Here is a 13,334-nt window from a genome sequence, read left to right as displayed (position 1 = left end):
ACACTAGCTGAGGGTTGGCGTCTACGTGACAAATACTACCAAAGATATTTTGTTCATCCCATATACATCCATTGACTTGGTAGCTAGTTTAGTTGTACTGATAGTTAGTTTATTGGTGCATAAATGGCGTGAATTAATGAACGTTTTTCTTTTTGTTTATAATATATATATTTGATTATAGCAATGGATGCGTGGGTCAACCTTCTATTTCCATGAGCAGGTCTACCATATCATGAATGACTTGATTTAGAGACTGAAGTCTCAAGGAAGGATACATAGAATTTGATGCACTCAGTAGCATGATACCAAGGACTACAACAGTCCTCGACAGGTTGTAGCTAGACAATCTTCGATCTAACATAAATTTCTGGTAGTAACTGAGTACAATCTTCACGTAGCTCGACAGGTTGTAGCTAGACAATCTTCACGTAGCCCAGTAGTAACGCCCAATTGTAAAACATCCGAGAAAATAACTGACAATCATCCGAAACTTCTAGAAAAAACGACAGTTATGTGTGTTAGGATCCAAACCCTAATTAAATAAAAAAATCTCTGGTATGATTAGGACAGTATTAGGAAGCTTGTGTTACCTTGGACAACACTCTTATGATCAATTTTCTTTTTCTTTAAATTAGATGAACCTCTTTTGACAACCTTTGATTAATTGAGATAATGCAGGGCCCACCCAAATGAAGATCAGTGAGGAGGAGATGGAATCACATTGCCTTCTTATGTTGGCAATTGTGATTGATGTCTGTTGTAATAATACATCTCCCAGAAAGCAACCTCAGGCCGAGTTTTGTCATTATCACCTCATAGATTATTATATCTATATCTATATATATATATATATATATATATATATATATATATATATAAAGATATTATTGTGGGTTTAATGGGATGTTTGGAAACGCAGTAATAATTATTTTTTAAAATATTTTTAACTTGAAAATATATTAAAATAATATTTTTATTTTTTAAAATTATTCTTTATACCATCACATTAAAACGATCTAAAAATATAAAAAAATTTAATTTAAACCAAAAATAAATTGAATTTTGATCCATGTCTGTTTGGGTTGCAATCCATTCAAAAGCTAAGCTTCTTGCGTTTACCAATCATTTCATTTTTTTGAATTAATTTTCTTAAACCAGATTAATTTTTTGGATTTATAAAAATTTGTATTTTCACATTCTAACTGCAGTTTAGCTCTTGATGGCTAAATAAAACTTATCCCTTAACCACTAGAACAATAGATTAATTAAGTATTAATAAGGATGACGATATTGAATTGGACTCGTAACAGCCATGGCTGTAGGCCTCTCTTGAGAAGTGATCTAAACAGGGGATTAGTTCACTTTGCAAGTCATTCAGTTATTTTTTTTTATTAAAAATTAAAAAAAAAAAGTTTAATCAAATCAATTAAGTTTGTTTCATCATATTAATATTTTATTAAATTCAATTAAAAATCTAGCTCAAAACAGAATCTAAGTATTAGATTCTTCAAATGAACTCACTTGACTAGAAGATCAGTTGGACCACCGTGCTAATATCATCTTGAGAAGAAATTAATATCTAAAAAATACACAGTATGAGGCCTTGGTATCATCTTTTCATGATGAGATTTGGAAATTATTAAGAAATAAATACCACGCATAAGATTCCATGTCACCAAACAATAGATTGTCTCGTATGTGCCATGAGGTTGTGCTTACCTAACAATAGACATGGATTACTTGCTTCTCTTTTCCATCCCTTATTTATCATTTTCGTTATGATTTCTTCCTTGTAATTAGAGGGTGTTTAGCGCTGTTGTTGCCTGCCTATATTTTTTAAAATTTTTAATTTTTAATTATTTTTAGTTAATTTTTTTATTTTTATATCGTTTTGATATACTGATATAAAATTAAAATTATAAAAATTACTATTTTTATATATTAAAAAATTATATTTTAATGACCAGCTGTCCCAAGCATTCCTTTAATGTCCCACTCGACCACCAATTATTTTTTTCTTCTCGTTCAATTAAAATTCACATCTTGCCATCCCTAATAATTCTAATAACATGAAGATGGAGTAGATATAGGTGTTTGGAGTTACTGTGTTTTTGAATTTTTTTTTTTTTGCTTCCACTTATTTTTGTTTTGTTTTTGTATTATTTTAATATATTGATGTAAAAATAAATTTTTTTTAAAAATATTATTTTTATATATTTTCAAGTAAAAAACATTTTGAAAAGTAATTTTTTAATGACCCACTGTCTCAAACACTCTCTTAATAGCCCACTCAACCAACAATTATTCTTTCTTCTCATTCAATTAAAATTTACATCTAACCTTGAAGGATAGTTCAACTGGTTATGTTTTAAGTTTGCTCCGCAATGATCATGTGTTCAAGTCTTCTTAGGATCACTGGAGGCTTACATGATCGTTAACTTCAGGGCCCGTAAAATTAATCGAGATGTGTACAAATTAGCCCAGACATTCACGTTAATAATAATAAAAAAATTACATCCTGGCATCCCTAATAACTTTAATAACATGAAGATGGAGTAGATACTCAAGATTGCGAATGGGATTCAGTTATCAAGATGCAGACTAGAAGCCCAGACAGAGAACGAAAATAAAGAAAGAAAGGAAAACGTCGTCGTCTTCTGATATGAATAAAGTAGAAAATCATAACAGTAGCAGTATTTTCTAATTAAGACAATGGAGATTATTTTATTTTGTTTTTTTATTTATGTATATTTAGTTTGGGCCAGCCCAAACTTCAGGGCCTCACAAAAAGTGCAAAAAAGGGTTTGGCCCAATATTTGTTAATGGACTTTCTTATAACATAAACTTGTGACTTTGTACAACTAGATGCTTTTCTAAGGATAAATCAGTTTCAGGCCTTTAACATAGACCTGGCCCAAGTATAGCTTAGGGAATTGGGAATACAAGTTTATTAATTTTGGCTGGTTGATGCCACTGAGTTGATAGTTTTATTGGCATTAAAAATATTTTGAGTTCCGATTTTTTGATATTATTTTTTTGCAGTAAAAAACCTAACAATGCTATGAATCGTATATTTGAATCTCTAAAATAAATTTAATTTTGATTAACATATATATATATATATATATATATGCGCGCGCGTGTGTATATAAGAACACACACTGTGAACCATGCCCTCTTGATTTGTAATAGGCCGCTAGAGAATCTCCATCATTGTTTCTTGTTTTCTCACAAACCCTACCAGCTTTGCTTTTGCTCTCTGAACTAAACCATGGCTATTTGGATCAAATACAGTTCTTGTGTAAACTTTAAACCACAAGAAAATCATCAAGAATCACAACGACACATGATCATTGGCCAGCCCCTGCACGAGGAAGATTCGATGTTGCGTGTTTTATTCTCGCTGTATAAGTTTTACTTCCTTGGTAACTTAACTGGTGGATCGATGTTCACAACAAGACCGGTGAAAATCAACAGCAAAGAGACTTGCATCCCTATCACCAGTTCATTGGTTGATGATCATGATCAAGAATTTAAAGAGATCTTGACAGTGATGGGAGTCCCTGGAAGGAAGCAATCGAAGATACTAAGAAAGATGGCATCGCTTGCCCGTAGCAAGGGTACTTTTAGTGGCGTCTTCATGGAGGTTGAATTATTGGTGGGGACCTATCAGGAAATTACAGAAGCTGATATTGCTAGAGCTGAGAGGGGGTCAATGGATATTGAAGCTGGACAAATCCCGGCCACCAAGTCCTCTATTGATGCATTGGAAAGAGTGGTTTTCGACGGTTCATCGTCAACGAGAGACTGTACTGTTTGTATGGAAGGAATTGAAGCAGGGAGTGAAGCAACTCGGATGCCGTGCTCGCATGTTTATCATTCAGATTGCATTGTTCAGTGGTTGCGGACTAGTTACTCGTGTCCTCTTTGCCGCTATCATATGCCCGGTGAGTTATGATCTTCATCAACACCAGCTAGCTTTCCTTTATGCGTTTTTGTTTTTAGGTAACTTTAAAGGTTATGAAGTATCACGGTTGGAATTTCGATTACAGAACAATGGAACTAGCTAGGTGCAATACCAAAGCAGGTTCTCCATTTACTTGATGAACATATCATTCACATCAATTTAATTTCCAATTTGAGATGTTTGTATGGTGCATGCCCTTCTCTTCATGGGCAACGCAACAATCTCAGCATATGCGCTTAGTTATCTGAGGAATCAATTCAACAATAAATCTATCCAATCGCTGAATTCAGTTGCCAAATTTAGTGTTCATATTAAATCCAACAGCAACACCAGTACTGTTTTCAGCCTTCAATTTTATTGCAATGGCTTCTTTTTTATTTTATTTTTATTTTTATAGGAAATGAGTGTACAAATAAGTTGAACTTGCAGTCCATGCTAGAGAACATTGCTCCTGGCCCATGACCTATTAATATTTAAACAATCTCCATTACATTTACGTGGAACTGAAGTTTAGAATATATTGGTTATTTGATTCGCGCTGCTGTGCTTGATTTAATTACATGACACTAATTTTTTTATATAAAAAATAATTTAAATTTCATTGTAACAAACTAAGTTGCTAGTATAGTTCTTGTTTTTCTTATTAATATCTTTAATTAAAAAAAACTAATATTTTGGTATATGTTATTTATTTAATAAAACCAAAAGCAATCATAAGACATTCTCAAAAAAAATTAAACAACTTAAAATAAAGATAAAAATAATATATCTCTACCTAAAACTAATTTTTCTTCTTAAACGTTATAATTGTTTTTGAAAATATTTTATCAGAATATTTGTTTTTTAAACAATATTCTATTATTATTTCAAAATCAAGTTTCAATTAAAAAAAATAACATCCTAATAATTTTGATGCGATTGCATTTCAAAACATAAGAGTAATACGATGGTCGCGTGTTGTCGAGAAGAACTATTTGATGGTGTCGTTAGACCTAACTTAGCAGGTCAACCTTAAAATCTTTTGACCCGACTCTTTACGTAGCTTAAATTTTAATTAAATGATCTGGGAGCTAACCTGATATAACTCGGTCAACTTAGCAGGTCTAAAAGCAACCTGAACAACTGGTAAAAACATAATTTGACTAAAAACAAAACTCAAGACAAAATAGGGTTTCAAAAAATATTGATGCAAACATCTTAGATTATCATTGGTTAACCCGCCAAACCCATAACTCGAATCACATATCTGACTGGGTTTAATAATTTTATTTTTATACTATTTCTTTATTTAAGAATATGATAAAACATAATAGACGATCGCATGAAAGCAACCAAATAATATTTTTAAACAAAGAATGCTTTTTAATAAATATCATGATGGGTGGAAAAAGAAGAAGAAGAATGCTTGTTAATATTATTAAATGACTACTAAAACCTTATTAAAAGAAAGTAAAATTTGATTTGTACTTAATAAAATCATATATAAGATATATTCTGAATTAATTTAAGAATTCAACAAAGTAATATATGTAATATATATTAAATTAATTCATTCTAAAGAAATTTAACATTTATTTAAGGAAAAAGAACCTTAAAATTAGCAAGAGCGCCACCTTGAGTGGCCTAGGCCTAGTGCGCCTGGGCCATTGCTAATATGGCCAATTTCAAAGTCTTGGAATCCCAAGCCCTTGAGCCTGGTTTTTTTTTAAAAAAAACACGTGGTCAACTCATTTTACTTTTAATAAATAGAAGATAAATCGTTTGCTTGGCAATTTTTCGATAATTGAAGATGAGGTTAAAAAATCAGGCTAAAGTATTTTGAACTTGAAAAAGTAGTTTTTAATCAATTTTCAACCTAAAACACTTAAAATTACTCTTATAACCTTAATTTATCAACTTAAAAATCCTTAAATCAATTAAAAACATAAAATTAAAAAAAAAACACTCAAACTTTATGTACTTTTTTCCAGCAGTATAGCATATAACTTATTCCTCAAATAACACTCCTCATCAATAAAAATAATTTTTTGACACTAAACTTGGCTTTTTTGTTAATGAAATCTCACCAACCTTGATTTTTTTTGTTAACAAAATCTTATCAACCAAATTAATGTCCCCCCTATTTTTGGCAATACTCTCTCTCATCCCTTAAACTAAAGGGTTGATAAGTAAATGACATGAAATTTTAGATTAAAACACATAATTGTTAAACTAAAGGGATAAAAAAAATATAAAAAATCTTAAGGTATTTTTAGAAAAGATGTTAACAACACAATAATAATAAAAAAAATGACTGCATGTTTATTTTTTTATATCAAATTTAATCTTCAAAACTTTAATTTTTTTAATTAAAAAAATTGAATTCTATCTTATCAAATTGAACATTAGTTTAATGCTGGAATATCTTTTCGACTCCTCGAGAACCATACAAGAAGCTATTCAAAATAAATTATGAACTTAAAATCTCATTTTATCTAATTTACAAGAATAAAATTAAAACAATAATAATTTGGTGATCAAAATAAATACTCATGTGACAAAAAACAAATCTTAGCACTATTCCAGTGAATAGTGTAATATGAGGGAATTCATAGTCAAATCACCATGCCACAAAAAATATATATATAATTTGTAATTATAATTGTTGTTTCACAACCAATCCAATTAATTGATGTGGATATATACTACCTCATCAAAAATTCGAGGAGGAAGTTAATTAAAACCTATATATTATCGGGCTGAACAATATTATTTACCATCAGAAGTAGATATTTTAAGGGTGCTTCAACAATTTAATGGAAGAGTACTGTTTCAAAATATAAAAAAAAAGAAGAAAAAGAAGAAGGTTTGAACTAAGTATGATAAAACAGTTTAACATTATTAAGTGGAAGAAACGTACATGGATTTTATATATATATATATATATATTAATATCATTTTAGGCCCTCCAGACTAACCTAGAAAGTAGGCGAGTCCAATTTTATTAGCCTTTACGCAACTAAATTTTAGTATTAGTTCCCAACTTTCCCTCAAATATTCTCATTTCTGAAATATTAGTGTTAAAATATAGTTTAATTTGAATAATTAAATCCTCGTTAAAAAAGAAGTTCTGTACACCACCATCCTGAGGAGTGTGTAAAATCTATATATGCATATAGAAACATAGAAGACTGCCTGCTTCCTGCTGCAACATTCTAATTCTGTCTTTCGCTGGTTTTACTTCTTAACAAACCCTACCGTCTGCTTTTTTATTTTTCCTCTCTTTCTGAATTCAATCATGCAAGCTCCTATATTCAAATGCAAGTTTCATGTTGAGTTAAATCCCTTCCCCGGAGAACTTACAAAGTTCCCTGTAAACTTCATGTATATGAGATCCATTACCTGGTTCACAATAGTGAAGGGAGAGGATGGTATTCAGAAGAAAAGAACCACCATTCATAAGAAGCAAACTTGTTCACATTCCTTTTAGCGATTCACTGCTTGATCACAGTCAAGATTTTAAAGATATCTTGACCTCGTTGGACATCCCGGAATCCGACATCCCGGAATCCGAACAATCAAAGATACTAGACTAATTGCATCTAAGGCTATTGGCATGGATATTTTATAGTGCTTCCTCCATATGTCTGTTAGAATAGAGGCCGCAGTATATAGAACTGGAGGGGTGTTCATAGTGAAGAAGATCTCGCAAGAGCTGAGAGGGAATCAATGGAGACTGAAGCGAGACCGATTCCTGCCACGTCTATTAATGCATTGGAAAGAGTGTTTCGGGGACAATGAGAGACTGCACAGTTTGCATGTAAGAGATTGAGGTAGGGAGTGATGCAATTCGTATGCCGTATTCCCATGTTTATAATTAAGATTGTATTGTTTAGGGGTTGCATACTAGTCACTTGTGCCCTCTTTGCCGCCATCATATGTTATATAAATCAAAACGATGACCGAAAATATTTAATTAATAGTAGCTTTCTTTTGCAAACTATGGTTCTTGGACGCAAACTAAGATCGATGAAGCTTATTGTAGAACTCACATGACCGTCAGAAAAATTAGCTGACTTGTTTTTTTCCAATAACATATACCACCCGATTGCAGGAGAGATACGAGGATAATTTTTTGACCCATCCGGAACTCGATTTGGATTTGTGGTTGGAGACGAGATCATCTGGTGAACCCGATAGAAATCTGGTTTACGGTATCTCAAACATTACAACCAAGGATATGCAGATGGGTTGTAGTGTATCGACCATTGGTTCCTCACAATCGGGTTTGAGTTCCTAATCTCCAGTTGTCCAGGTGATTGTACAAGAACAAGTTGAATCTTAGACGGCCCGACTTCTTAACTTAAAGCTGAGATGACTCAACATAGGTGTGAAATAGCCAAACTTAGGGGATTGCACGTGAAACTGTTGTCAAACCTCAGTGGTACATGTGGTCCTCCTCGTCGCCCACCTGGTCCCGATGAAGTTCCGCCTCTACCTCCTCATCCTTCAGCTTTTATCTTCTAGATAAATTGTATTCAAATTGATAGTTTTTAAATTAGTAATAAATATATGGTTTTTTTATTTTAGTTTTAATTATTTTTTGTTTATTTTAATTTTTTTTTAAAATATTAAATAAATTACCGATGAAATTTTTGACAAACTAAGTCCCTCGGAAAGTTTCAGAGAGTTAAAAAAAAATTATAGGAAAATCCACTGACCATTACAGACAGAATTATTGATGGACTAAATCCCTCGGAAAGTTCCAAAGAGTTGGAAAGAAATTACAGGATTTTCCATTGATAATTATAGATGGAATCACTAACGGAATAAGTCCCTCAAAAAATTCTAGAGAGCTCAAAAAAATTAATCAATCCGTTGATGATTATATTACCGACAAAATAATTAATATAATAAAAATAATTGATGATAGATTTTTTGACAACCATTTACTGAATGTGATTCTGTCGATCAATGATTTGCTGACTGAATCAGTGTTTAAATTCGGACAAATTATTCCGTTGATATGATGCGAAATTCTAGTTGTGAACTAACATATCCACAAGAATAGCTCACGTCACGTCTATAGAGAAGCAAACCGGAGTGTAAATTGGCTTGCTAATAATGCACATTTCATGCTCGTTGGAGTTTCCTAGGAAGCATCTTTATTGTCTCAGCTTTTGTTAGAAGATATCTGTGGTGTGGTCGCTCCAAAGTCATGTGAAGTATTATAATGCCTCTCCTTTAAATCCAAAAAAATAAAATAAAATAAAATTTAATGGAGTCGTGAATTCAATTCAATTGAACTGTAAGGCTGATCTATCAACACCCATGAATTAGCCCCACAAATAAACCCAGCCAATCAAAGAGAATTTTATTTTATACATCTCTAACATTGAAGACGAGTGTACAATAATTGGGTAAATCGTAATCATACAAGGGACAACCTCGCCATCATAGCCATCCTGCTCAATTTGAATACTGATATAGAAAAGCACCCAAGTAATTAGGTTATTTGACCAGCTTAATATTACCTACCTAATTAATCATTTCAATTATATATATATATATATAATTCAACTAAAATCCTGCCCATGTAAGAAGGGTTTACCACCTATGCTCGCCATCCCTGCCATAGATTTGAAGAGGAAATAAAATTTAAACAATTTGGTAATGAGTTCTCTATCTCAAATTCGATGCTTTTTTTTTTGTGGGAAATTAAGGTATTAGTCGATTTGAAGTAACCAATAAATACAGAAGGAGGAGAAAAATTTTATTTTACATTAAAATTAAATTAGAGTTTAACTGTACACATAAATTCATTACATTGTGGAATGGAATAATGTAATGATGGTTTTATCATTCTCAAACAAAATGATTGAACTAGCTATTGGGAGTAATATTATCTTTTTACAAGGTCAATTAGTCATTATCAGTGTCATAACCCATTTTTAGGTTATTTTCTAAATTCACCTTTTCTCTTTCAAAAAATCAAAAAAATATTCGAACTACAAACAAAAAAATCAAAAAAATAATAACAGTGAGAAGAGGATGTCAGAACGTCCAGAAAATGGCTAGAAGTTGGTTGAGGAGGCTCAAAAATTCAAAGATTAAAATTTGACAGTATATTTTTTACAGATGAAGAGCCTTGTTGACAAAGAAAAATTCAATTTGAGGAAAACAAATCCAAAATCAGATATTTATGGACTCAATTAATTTTATTGGAGGTTTAATTGAATTTATATAGGGTTTGATTACAAGAAAAAATGATTTTTAAGTCAATTTAGGTTTTAATTGGAAGAAATTAAAGTTCTAGGGTCAAAGTAGAATTTTTGAGAGTTGATTTGGTCAAATCAGGGGCTTAATTGCATAGATATTGAAGTTTGATGGCCAATTAGGGACTTGATTGAAGAAATCCAAAACCAAAGACCAAATTGAAAAAGGCGCGTAAATAAAGGGATTGAAATTGACCAAATCATGGGTCAAATTGAAGAAATTAGAAGTTTATTGATCAATTAAGGGTCAAATTACATAAATCCGAAACCAAGGACCAAAGGGAAAAATGCGCCGAAATCTGGGGTTTAAATTGAAGTTCTTCATGGGTAAAATTGAACAAAATTAAAAGATTGAAGCCAATCAGGGGTGTATATAGAAATAAATCACAAATTGAAGGACTAAATCGTACGGTACTGTTCATCTCTTCTCCAGCGAGGCTGGTTGGGTGGCCACCTTCCCAAGGCATTTGGCGCCTCGTTTCTTCACAAAATTTGACAAAACGTACACGAAAACGATCCTGTGATACCTTACTACACACTAGTGTAAGCCGTTCAAGCTGATCGAGGCTGCAAAGGTGGTGGCACCGCCCCATATTGGCCAACCTGACCAACCATTTTCTTGCACAAAACTGACAGTTCATCATTGCTACTTTGAGATGATGGTTGGGATGCTTTCGGGTCGAACCAAGGGCTGAGATTTTGCACCAGAAGAGAGAAAATGTCCCTCTTCCACCGCCTATAAATATATTTTATCTTCATGCTTCAGGGGTGGAGAAATTTATGTCTAAAGACAGTAAAAAAACCAGCCTCCCTAACCCGGTTTCTGCTGCCAGCATAACCTCTCTATTTCTCTCTCCAATGCGGCCTCCTGCCACAACCACCACCACCACCGGTCTGTCCACCTCCATATCCACTAACCCAGATCTTCATAGGAGGCGGATTAGCCACCGTGATTGTCACCATCGTCAGCCTCTGCAGATTTCTTCTCCTTTCTTCCTCTTCTTGCAGCAACCAGCGTCACCACTCCACCGTCACCACCAGCCACCGTCAGCTCAGCTACCAGAGCGCCTCCATTCCAGGTAATTCTCATCCTTTCATCTCTGTTTTCCTGTTTCATTCCCTTGCATGCAGAACGTGCACTGTGCACGTTTCTGCAATGCAAGGCAAAATAATTACCTGGTTACTGTGCATGAGCACAGTAACCAGATAATTATATTTGGGTAGTTACTGTGCATGGCACAGTAACCAGCCCGGGTTGGATCATCAGCCTAGTCCACGCGGCTGGGCCGAGTCCAGCCCAATATAAGGTAGTTTGTGTTTTATTCGGGTCAGTCCCATTCCAATTTTGTTCCGGGTCCGGCCCGTTCAAAATTTACAAAAAAAAAATTACATTTTCAAAAACATCCATGATTTTATCGCATATTTTTCTATCCATTTTAATCAATATCGGTTCCTTTTTTATATACCGTAAAAACACAAATGCAATATTAAAATACCCGATTTTCGTCAAAACTAAAAAAAAATGTTTTTTTGTTTTCATGCATACGACCAAGTCTCTTAAAGAAAAAATCACATCATATTTTCATACAACAAAAATTCAAAAAATATGTATTAGGATGCATCTTGGCTTTAATAACCAGTTTATTAAAGTCACGAGAACTAGACCAATATTTCAAAAAACACCCAAAAAATATTTTGTTTTCTTTTAATATCCGGGATTACGAATTTATACGTAAAACGTACTCCCGATATTAAAAAGGTAGTTTTTTTATTTGACGTTAACACAGTTAGGTTTTTACCTGATAAGATAAGGATCTCCTTATCGAGGAAGACTTTTCTTAAACCATAGACAGACCAAAAATTAGAGAACACGAGAAGACCTTAGTTTTTATCTGACAATAAAACAATGCAGCTTACCTTCGGTAGGGCGTATTAGGGGTTCTAATACCTTCCATTTACGCAACCAGTCTCCGTACCGGATCTTTGAGACCAGTTAGGATTCCTAGTGACCAAAATACTAGGTGGCGACTCCCATTCCATTTTTTCCACTGATAAAAGACAAGAATTCCTTGTCTTCCCACATTTACCAGATATATATCCATACATGAGGGTGGACGATCGCCGCGACTCCGCACACGTGCGACAGAATGACGACTCCACTAGGGATCAATCAAACGAAAAACAAAAATTGCTAACGGACGTCGCGCGGGTGACGTGCGACAATCAGATTGATGAAGAATAGCTCGGTCTTTTAACAATTTTAAAACACAATAAAATGATTAAATTACTCTTAAAAACAAAATTTATTTAACTGAAATCTGGTGACTTTTTCAAAGTAACCAATAAATATAGGAGGAGACAAAATTTATTTTATATTAAAATTAAATTTAAAAAAAAATTAGAGTTTAACTGAACACACAAATTTATTATATTGTGGAATGAAACAGTATAATGATGATTTTATCATTCTCAAACAAAATCATTGAACTAGCTATTGGGGGTAATATTGTTTTTTTACAAGGTCAATTAGTCATTATCAGATTGATCAGGGATAGCTCGATCCTTTAACAATTTTAAAGCACAGTAAAATGACTAAATTACTCTTAAAAACAAAATTTGTTTAACTGAAATCCTGTGATTTTTTCAATTTTTAACAATTGCCTAAGTTTGCTTGGGTTTTTTTTTTAAGCTCATGTGTTTTCAGTGTTATCTTTCAGCATTTATTTAATCAGAGAATGAGCTCCTTTATATTTATTTTTGCTTTCTATAGAGTTTTTCTCTAATTTAAAAAAAATGACTTAGATTATCTAGAATATTTTTATTTGTTATTTTTAATTGAATTAAATTAAATTTATTGATTAAAATAAAAATATGAGATACTCATTTCAGAATTATTTTAATGAGTTTTTTTGTAGAAGTGAAGCGGTGTTTACGATAAAATGAGAATGAGTTTTCAATGAATTTTTTTCTATTCTCCTTTAAGTATGACGTTGATAATTTATTTTAAAGTTAATTATAATCAATATTGTTTTGTTTCCTTTATTTACAATTGAAAAGTTAGCTTGGAGTCATATCTTTGTTATGTTTGAAAAATGTTAGAAAAAACTTGATTG

The 13,334-nt window shown here is 32.5% G+C and overlaps 1 protein-coding gene across 1 annotated transcript; it reads left to right on the top strand.

Moving 5' to 3' along the window:
- The first annotated feature begins 3,158 nt into the window (after positions 1 to 3,158).
- Positions 3,159 to 4,142, top strand: LOC7479137 (E3 ubiquitin-protein ligase SIRP1). Its single transcript, XM_024600541.2, has one exon. The coding sequence runs from the start codon at positions 3,272 to 3,274 to the stop codon at positions 3,956 to 3,958; it is 687 nt and encodes a 228-aa protein (XP_024456309.2). The 5' UTR covers positions 3,159 to 3,271; the 3' UTR covers positions 3,959 to 4,142.
- Positions 4,143 to 13,334: the final 9,192 nt, after the last annotated feature.

This window comes from Populus trichocarpa, chromosome 5, assembly GCF_000002775.5.
Source record: "Populus trichocarpa isolate Nisqually-1 chromosome 5, P.trichocarpa_v4.1, whole genome shotgun sequence".
In the NCBI taxonomy this organism is placed as follows: Eukaryota; Viridiplantae; Streptophyta; class Magnoliopsida; order Malpighiales; family Salicaceae; genus Populus; species Populus trichocarpa.
The sequence above is the reverse complement of the archived record's forward strand: the minus strand, read 5'-3'. Positions and strand labels throughout refer to the sequence as shown.